The following is a 10,000-nucleotide window of genomic DNA, read 5'->3' as shown; positions in this document are numbered from 1 at the left end:
AGAGAGACTGTGGTGGAGTCTGCTGTCCTTTCCAAACGGAGAGGAGCTTGGCATATGCCAGGCGAGAGCGGGCACATATGCCAGGGGCTGGGCCTCGCCCAGTTGAGCAGAGGATACCGGGTTGGCGACGGCTGGGCTGTTGTGTGGTTCTGTGGAGCCAACCTCCCTGCCAGAACAGGAGCACTGCCCTCACGCTACACGCTGATAAATCTGTCTGTCTCCCCTGGCACGCGTTCCTATTGGCCGTACGCCACCGGCCCTCCCACAGACCCCTTGCTGTCGTGAGATTTGGCGAATGAGGGCGGGGTTTTGCTAATCCCCATTTGACTGGCAGCGGGAGAGGGCCACTGGTGGTTGAAGGTGTCTCTGGTTAGACAGAAGCTAAGCCAAACAAACGAAACTGTGCCATGAGTCGGTAATGTGAATTCAACCTCAAATGCTCCAATTCCAGCTTCCCCCTTATCTTAATGGGACACCCTTTTTAGCACTGTGGAAGCCAGTTTTTGTCCCTCAAACGTCACCTACACCAAGCAACAAAACCAACCAACCAGCTCTCAGTTTGCACCGCAGATTAAACTCTGATGCTTCTCCTGCTCCGCCTGATTGAGGATGGAGTTTTTATGGCCCATTTTGCATCATTCCTGGACCCCCGTATCTGCGGCTGTGTTGCATGTTGTAAACGTAGTTATATATTTATGACGCTTGAGTCATGGCCTTTGTGTTTTTTGTGGGGTTGTGTTGTGTATTATTGATGAGTAGTAGTGGAACAGGGCACTTAAGGGAGATGTAAACAGGAGCTGACGCCACTGACAGACCCCGTCTGTGCTTTAGTCAGAATGACGCCATGCACGAGCCACAAGCCACCTACTCTTCCTCCCACCAAATCATCATCATCATCCAACAGACGTTGACCCACCCTCAGCACGCCACCTCGTAACGAGGCTGAGAAAGTTCTGGAACGGTTTCGTAGACAGATGATAGTACTCTCTTACAGACAGCTTTCTTTATCTCTTCCACTCCTCTCCTCTCTCCTTCTCTTTCTTTCTTTCTTTCTTTCTTTCTTTCTTTCTTTCTTTCTCTCTTTCTTTTGTTAGATTATTATGAATCATACTAGTTATGAGTTTATAGCAGAAATCAGATCATTTTTTTATTGAAATATACATATAAATCATGTGAATAGATATGACATAACATGGTGAAACTGACATGATAAATTCTGTTGAGTTTCTATTCATGTTTATAAATATGTCATAACATAGTATACTGACCACTGCCTGTGAAACCTCAGACATGCTAATAGACAGTAATTATTGTAATTTCTGACTTTTCAATTCAGTATATTCTCATGATTTTAACCACACGGCTGAACAGGGTGGTTAAAATATTTCAGTGTGCCTCTGTGCGTGCGTGTGTGTGTGTGTGTGTGTGTCTATGTGTGTCATAGACAGAGTACCAGAAAGAAATCTGAATTTATTTCTTTTTTTCCTTTGAAAGAGTGTTACTATGAATGGCTCTGAAGCCTGTGTTGCTAATAGCGACGTGATAGCATAGTCTTTATGAATCTTTGACCTTTACATAACCCTTATTCAACAAAGATCATTTCACGACTTTCACACAAAGCTGAGGAGGGAACACACAGCGAAGGTTCTTTGTTGGTGTCTGATTGGAAAAAACAGTAACTGTTTTCTCTTTTTTTTTTTTCAGTTCTTTTTGCTGTCTTTGTGTGTGGTATACTTTGGCATGCTCTGTTCTCGCTCCTCTTCCCCCTCTTCCTGCTGTTCCTCCACAACTCCTCTCCTCCTCTACCTTTCTTTTGTCTTTCTCTTTCGCTACCATTTCTCTTCATGTGTCTCCTCACATTTTTTTCATTTCACTCCTTACTACATATGTATACAAACACACTTATAAATGTCTATCTCCAGAGAGTCACTACAGATTCTGTTTTCCCTCACTTGGAGAGATGTAGCAGAATAGAAACAGACTGCTCTCTCTCTCTCTCTCTCTCTCTCTCTCTGTCTCTCTCTCTCTCTCTCTCTCTCTCTCTCTGTCTCTCTCTCTCTCTCTCTCTGTCTCTCTCTCTGTCTCTGTCTCTCTCTCTCTCTCTCTCTCTGTCTCTCTCTCTCTCTCTCTCTGTCTCTCTCTCTTTCTCTCTCTCTCTGTTTCTCTCTCTCTCTCTCTCTGTCTCTCTCTCTCTCTCTCTGTCTCTCTCTCTCTCTCTCTCTCTCTCTGTCTCTCTCTTTCTCTCTCTGTCTCTCTCTCTCTCTCTCTCTCTCTCTCTCTCTCTCTCTCTCTCTCTGTCTCTCTCTCTCTCTCTCTCTCTCTCTCTCTCTCTCATGTTGTGTATCTCTTTTACAGTATCTCTGTCTTTCTATCTCTGTCTCTGTTTATTTCTGTCTCTCCGTTTGTCTCTCTATCTCTCTTTCTGTCTCTCTTTGCCCCCCCCCCCTCCCTCCTCTCTCTCTCTCTCTCTCTCTCTCTCTCTCTCTCTCTCCCTCTCTCTCCCTCTCTCTCTCTCTCTCTCTCTCTCTCTCTCTCTCAGTGGGGCTGGTTGTCTGGTAGGGATACAGACTCAGTGTGTGGTAATGTGAGAGAGCTGGATGAGTTTGCCGAGCTGCTCCCATCAGTGTTGGCCGGCCTGCAGCAGCAGGGGATTATGGGTAACAGAGAGGATCGGACAGAGGCAGACAGCGAGACAATATACCAACACTGGTCTAATCCAAACACACATGCACTTACCACTGACATTCAAAACACACATACACTTACCACTGACATCCAAACACACATACACTTACCACTGACATCCAAAACACACATACACTTACCACTGACATCCAAAACACACATACACTTACCACTGACATCCAAATACACATACACTTACCACTGACATCCAGACACACATACACTTACCACTGACATCCAAATACACATACACTTACCACTGACATCCAAAACACACATACACTTACCACTGACATCCAGACACACATACACTTACCACTGACATCCAAAACACACATACACTTACCACTGACAACCAAAACACACATACACTTACCACTGACATCCAAAACACACATACACTTACCACTGACATCCAAACACACATACGCTTACCACTGACATCCAAAACACACATACACTTACCACTGACATCCAAAACACACATACACTTACCACTGACATCCAAAACACACATACACTTACCACTGACATCCAGACACACATACACTTACCACTGACATCCAAAACACACATACGCTTACCACTGACATCCAAACACACATACGCTTACCACTGACATCCAAAACACACATACACTTACCACTGACATCCAAAACACACATACACTTACCACTGACATCCAAAACACACATACACTTACCACTGACATCCAGACACACATACACTTACCACTGACATCCAAAACACACATACACTTACCACTGACATCCAAACACACATACACTTACCACTGACATCCAAACACACATACACTTACCACTGACATCCAGACACACATACACTTACCACTGACATCCAAAACACACATACACTTACCACTGACATCCAAAACACACATACACTTACCACTGACATCCAAAACACACATACACTTACCACTGACATCCAAAACACACATACACTTACCACTGACATCCAAAACACACATACACTTACCACTGACATCCAGACACACATACACTTACCACTGACATCCAAAACACACATACACTTACCACTGACATCCAGACACACATACACTTACCACTGACATCCAAACACACATACACTTACCACTGACATTCAAACACACATACACTTACCACTGACATCCAAACACACATACACTTACCACTGACATCCAAACACACATACACTTACCACTGACATCCAAAACACACATACACTTACCACTGACATCCAGACACACATACACTTACCACTGACATCCAAACACACATACACTTACCACTGACATCCAAAACACACATACACTTACCACTGACATCCAAAACACACATACACTTACCACTGACATCCAAAACACACATACACTTACCACTGACATCCAGACACACATACACTTACCACTGACATCCAAAACACACATACACTTACCACTGACATCCAAAACACACACACACTTACCACTGACATCCAGACACACATACACTTACCACTGACATCCAAAACAGACTTTAAGTATTGTCAGCTCTGTTTGCAAAAGGTCCTGGTACCCATAAGACAGCTCTTTTCTTCTTCTCTTTTTCTAATCAAGTCCTGCTCAGAACATAATGAATTTCCTTGTATCTGGATACTCTCTCTCTCTCCCTCTCTCTCTCTCTTCTCTCTCTCTCTCTCTCTCTCTCTCTCTTTCTCTCTCACATGCGCACGCACACACACACACACACACATACACACACACACACACACACACACACACACACACACACAGTAGTAGTAGTACTGTTCATTCACCAACACTCCAATGAAATGTCAATAATGTGATGTTTTCTGGGAATTCATGAGACAGTCTAAACCCTGTTATAACAGTTTATAAGTGTGTGTAACATTTGACATAGAGCTTCATAAGCACCAAGACATTACAGCAGATCTTTCATAATGCCTGATGAGTGAGCCTTTATTATGCCAAATCCAGGTTCTGAAGACGTCATGATGATTCACGGTTCTAATGAAGGCTCTTCTGCACGTGTGTGTTCTATTGCACACAACGCATACACAGTGCATAAGCCTTTAAAATGACTACAGTGCGTTACTACAGTGCGTTACTACAGTGTGTTACTACAGTGCGTTACTACAGTGTGTTACAGTGTGTTATAGTGTGTTAGTACAGTGTGTTACTACAGTGTGTTACAGTGCGTTACTACAGTGTGTTACTACAGTGTGTTACAGTGCGTTACTACAGTGTGTTACTACAGTGCGTTACTACAATGCGTTACTACAGTGTGTTACTACAGTGCGTTACTACAGTGTGTTACTACAGTGTGTTACTACAGTGCGTTACTACAATGCGTTACTACAGTGCGTTACTACAGTGTGTTACTACAGTGCGTTACTACAGTGTGTTACAGTGCGTTACTACAGTGTGTTACTACAGTGTGTTACTACAGTGCGTTACTACAGTGCGTTACTACAGTGTGTTACTACAGTGTGTTACTACAGTGTGTTACTACAGTGTGTTACAGTGCGTTACTACAGTGTGTTACAGTGCGTTACTACAGTGTGTTACAGTGCGTTACTACAGTGCGTTACTACAGTGCGTTACTACAGTGTGTTACTACAGTGCGTTACTACAGTGCGTTACTACAGTGCGTTACTACAGTGTGTTACTACAGTGCGTTACTACAGTGCGTTACTACAGTGCGTTACTACAGTGTGTTACTACAGTGTGTTACAGTGCGTTACTACAGTGTGTTACAGTGCGTTACTACAGTGTGTTACTACAGTGTGTTACTACAGTGCGTTACTACAGTGCGTTACTACAGTGTGTTACAGTGCGTTACTACAGTGCGTTACTACAGTGCGTTAGTACAGTGTGTTACTACAGTGTGTTACTACAGTGCGTTACTACAGTGTGTTACTACAGTGTGTTACTACAGTGCGTTACTACAGTGTGTTACTTCAGTGTGTTACTACAGTGTGTTACTACAGTGCGTTACTACAGTGCGTTACTACAGTGTGTTACTACAGTGTGTTACTACAGTGCGTTACTACAGTGTGTTACTTCAGTGTGTTACTACAGTGTGTTACTACAGTGTGTTACTACAGTGTGTTACTACAGTGTGTTACAGTGTGTTACTACAGTGTGTTACAGTGCGTTACTACAGTGCGTTACTACAGTGTGTTACTACAGTGTGTTACTACAGTGCGTTACTACAGTGCGTTACTACAGTGCATTACTACAGTGTGTTACTACAGTGTGTTACTACAATGCGTTACTACAGTGTGTTACTACAGTGTGTTACTACAGTGCGTTAGTACAGTGCGTTACTACAATGCGTTAGTACAGTGTGTTACTTCAGTGTGTTACTACAGTGCGTTACTACAGTGCGTTACTACAGTGCGTTACTACAGTGTGTTACTACAGTGTGTTACTACAGTGCGTTACTACAGTGTGTTACTACAGTGTGTTACTACAATGCGTTACTACAGTGCGTTACTACAGTGTGTTACAGTGCGTTACTACAGTGCGTTACTACAGTGCGTTACTACAGTGTGTTACTACAGTGTGTTACTACAGTGTGTTACAGTGTGTTACTACAGTGTGTTACAATGCGTTACTACAGTGTGTTACAGTGCGTTACTACAGTGTGTTACTACAGTGCATTACTACAGTGCGTTACTACAGTGTGTTACTACAGTGTGTTACTACAGTGCGTTACTACAGTGTGTTACTACAGTGTGTTACTACAATGCGTTACTACAGTGCGTTACTACAGTGCGTTACTACAGTGCGTTACTACAGTGTGTTACTACAGTGTGTTACTACAGTGTGTTACTACAGTGCGTTAGTACAGTGCGTTACTACAATGCGTTACTACAGTGTGTTACTACAGTGTGTTACAGTGCGTTACTACAGTGCGTTACTACAGTGCGTTACTACAGTGTGTTACTACAGTGTGTTACTACAGTGTGTTACAGTGTGTTACTACAGTGTGTTACTACAGTGCGTTACTACAGTGTGTTACTACAGTGTGTTACTACAGTGCGTTACTACAGTGTGTTACTACAGTGTGTTACTACAGTGCGTTACTACAGTGCATTACTACAGTGTGTTACTACAGTGCGTTACTACAATGCGTTACTACAATGCGTTACTACAGTGTGTTACAGTGCGTTACTACAGTGCATTACTACAGTGCATTGCTACAGTGTGTTACAGTGCGTTACTACAGTGCGTTACTACAGTGTGTTAGTACAGTGTGTTACTACAGTGCGTTACTACAGTGTGTTACTACAGTGTGTTACAGTGTGTTACTACAGTGCGTTACTACAGTGCGTTACTACAGTGTGTTACTACAGTGTGTTACTACAGTGCGTTACTACAGTGTGTTACTACAGTGTGTTACTACAGTGTGTTACAGTGCGTTACTACAGTGTGTTACTACAGTGTGTTACTACAGTGTGTTACTTCAGTGTGTTACTACAGTGTGTTACTACAGCGCGTTACTACAGTGTGTTACTACAGTGCGTTACTACAGTGTGTTACTACAGTGTGTTACTTCAGTGTGTTACTACAGTGTGTTACTACAGCGCGTTACTACAGTGTGTTACTACAGTGCGTTACTACAGTGTGTTACTACAGTGTGTTACTTCAGTGTGTTACTACAGTGTGTTACTACAGTGTGTTACTACAGTGTGTTACTACAGTGTGTTACAGTGTGTTACTACAGTGTGTTACTACAGTGCGTTACTACAGTGTGTTACTACAGTGTGTTACTACAGTGCGTTACTACAGTGTGTTACTACAGTGTGTTAAGTCTGTAATTATTAGATAACCGGATGAGTTGTGAACTCCTGTGTCAAACAATGTAATGATTTAATTAGATAAATAATTAAATAAACAAAAAATTAAATGAATAATTAAATTGATGTTATTGTTAAATAGTTAGATATTTTATAATGCAATTAAATGATTAAATGATGTCAGAGCTAAGTGCTGGAATTCCTTAAATATTGTGCTATGCAGGTATTGTAAAGTGTTATGAAGGTTTTATAATGTCTAATAAAGGCATTTATAAGTCATTATACACGCACTGTTCGTGTCAGGGCTCAGTGCCACTGGACGACTTCAGTAAGATGGAATAATTTGAAAATGTTGGAAAAAGCCTACACAGTTCACTATGTGTGTGTGTGTGTGTGTGTGTGTGTGTGTGTGTGTGTGTGTATGGCACTCTGAGATGTTTCTGTTAATTCATCTTCTCCTCATTGTCAAGTTTTTAAAGAATTGTTCACTAGCATTTTCCTCACTCATTTTTGGTTTAGAACACTTTGAAGTATCTGTGTTTTACTTGTTTTTCAAATCAAATGGTTGTCAGAAATACAAAAAAAAAGCTAGTGAAAAATATTCCAAAGCGATCTGATTTTTTTTTTCTGTTTTTTTTTTTGTAAGGGAAAAAAAGAGAAAGAAAAAAAAGAGAAAAAAATCCACTTTTCTCTACTAGACATGGCTCTTGTGTCGTAATTAGCATTTCAGACACTTTGTGATTGTGAAGAACAAGGACATTTCAGATTCACAAAGTGGTGTGCTAATTAAGCTTTCTCTGTCTCCCACTCTGAGGAGAATCTTAAGCATAGAAACTCCACACTTGTTGAAAGTATCAGACACCAAAGCCATCATTTCACTCTTTAACAAAGACACGCATCTCTCTCTCTCTCTCTCTCTCTCTCCCTCTCTCTCTCTCTCTCTCTCTCTCTCTCTCTCTCTCTCTCTCTCTGATTTGCATTGCATGTCTAATTTTGATGATTTGTGCTTTTGATGCGAGACTTCCTATAAGAGTAGTTCTTGAGAAAAAGAATCATTTGTATGTCATTTTCTGTCTCTAAGAAAAAAAAAAAAGGTACAAACATTGTTCTTGATGCTATCAGCATATGGCTAATGCTGTATTATTTCAGAATCAAAAGGGACTGTGTTTAGGTGTGCATGAGTCTGAAATGTGACTTATGTGTTTTTTCCCTCTGTCGTGTGTTCGTTTCTATACTCTATTGGCCGTTGTACACACCTGCTCCCGAAAAATGCTGCTTCTCTGTGAGCAAACACATTCTGAGAGAAAAAAAAAACCAAAAACAGTCTGGGTTACTTTTCTCCCTGCCGTTCTGTGCTATTCCTCAGCTGTCTGAAACCTTGATCAACGTGTTTGTCTCTTCTGTCCTTCACAAAGGATGTGTTTACGACTAGTGAGGAGCAGAGAGGGCGACCGAACTGCTTTAGGTCACACACCGGTAGCCTCCCTCTGTTTCTCGTTTACATGTTCCTCTTTGTAAAATCTCTCTCTCTCTCTCTCTCTCTCTCTCTCTCTCTCCTCTCTCTCTCCGTCTGTCTGGGTTGTTGTGTAGGAGCACACAGAGCAGAATTCCACGGTGCTGAAGAGCCAGACCAACACGGCGCGTGTGGAAGGACTCAGGCCAGGGACAGTGTATGTGATGCAGGTTCGAGCCAGAACCGTCGCCGGCTACGGCAAATACAGCGGCAAGATGTGTTTCCAAACCCTCACAGATGGTAAGCCAAGCCAGCCAAAGAAAATGTGTGTGTGTGTGTGTGTGTGTGTGTCTCTGTGTGTGTCTGTGTGGGGTGGGGGTTGTATGTGTGTTTGATTGTGTGTGTGTGTGTGTGTGTGTGTGTGTCAGATGGTAAAGCTGAGCCAGCCAAAGAAAATGTGTGTCTGTGCTTTTGTGTGTGTGTGTGTGTGTGTGTGTGTGTGTGTGTGTGTGTGTGTGTGTGTGTGAGGCAAAGAGAATCTGCTAATGTGTGTATGCATGTAAAGGAGTGTGTAGGCTTACATCCCTGTGTGTGGGTGTGTGTGTGTGTGTGTGTGTGTGTGTGTGTGTGTGAGGCAAAGAGAATCTGCTAATGTGTTGTATGCATGTAAAGGAGTGTGTAGGCTTACATCCCTGTGTGTGGGTGTGTCGAGATGTGTGTCTGGGAGAGAGATGGTTGTATAAGTGTATGTGTGTGTATGTGTGAACGTGTGTGTGTATGCGTGTGTAAAAAACAGACCGTATGTGTGTCTATGATGTGTGAATATTATATTTGTGTTGGCTAAGTGTGTTATTTCCCAGATGTATTTGTTCCCGACAATGTGGAAATTACATCATCAGTAAAACAAAATTAAAAATGAATAGATGAAGGTTTGAAATTTTTATATGCTGTGTGTGTGTTTTTCTGTGAGTCTGTGTGTTCGTGCGTGTGTGTGTGTATGTGTGTGTGTGTGTGTGTGTGTTCATAACAGAATCAGTCTGTGCTGTGCTGTAA

The 10,000-nt window shown here is 42.2% G+C and overlaps 1 protein-coding gene across 1 annotated transcript in view; it reads left to right on the top strand.

The window, feature by feature from the left end:
- ephb1 (EPH receptor B1) overlaps positions 1-10,000 on the top strand; it is a 145,715-nt gene that overhangs the window by 94,105 nt on the left and 41,610 nt on the right. The window contains exon 7 of the mRNA XM_030773474.1: positions 9,085-9,247. Within this exon, the coding sequence (XP_030629334.1) occupies positions 9,085-9,247 (163 nt within the window). The remainder of the gene's footprint in view (positions 1-9,084; positions 9,248-10,000) is intronic.

This window comes from Chanos chanos, chromosome 5 (genome assembly GCF_902362185.1).
Source record: "Chanos chanos chromosome 5, fChaCha1.1, whole genome shotgun sequence".
In the NCBI taxonomy this organism is placed as follows: domain Eukaryota; kingdom Metazoa; phylum Chordata; class Actinopteri; order Gonorynchiformes; family Chanidae; genus Chanos; species Chanos chanos.
The sequence above is the reverse complement of the archived record's forward strand: the minus strand, read 5'-3'. Positions and strand labels throughout refer to the sequence as shown.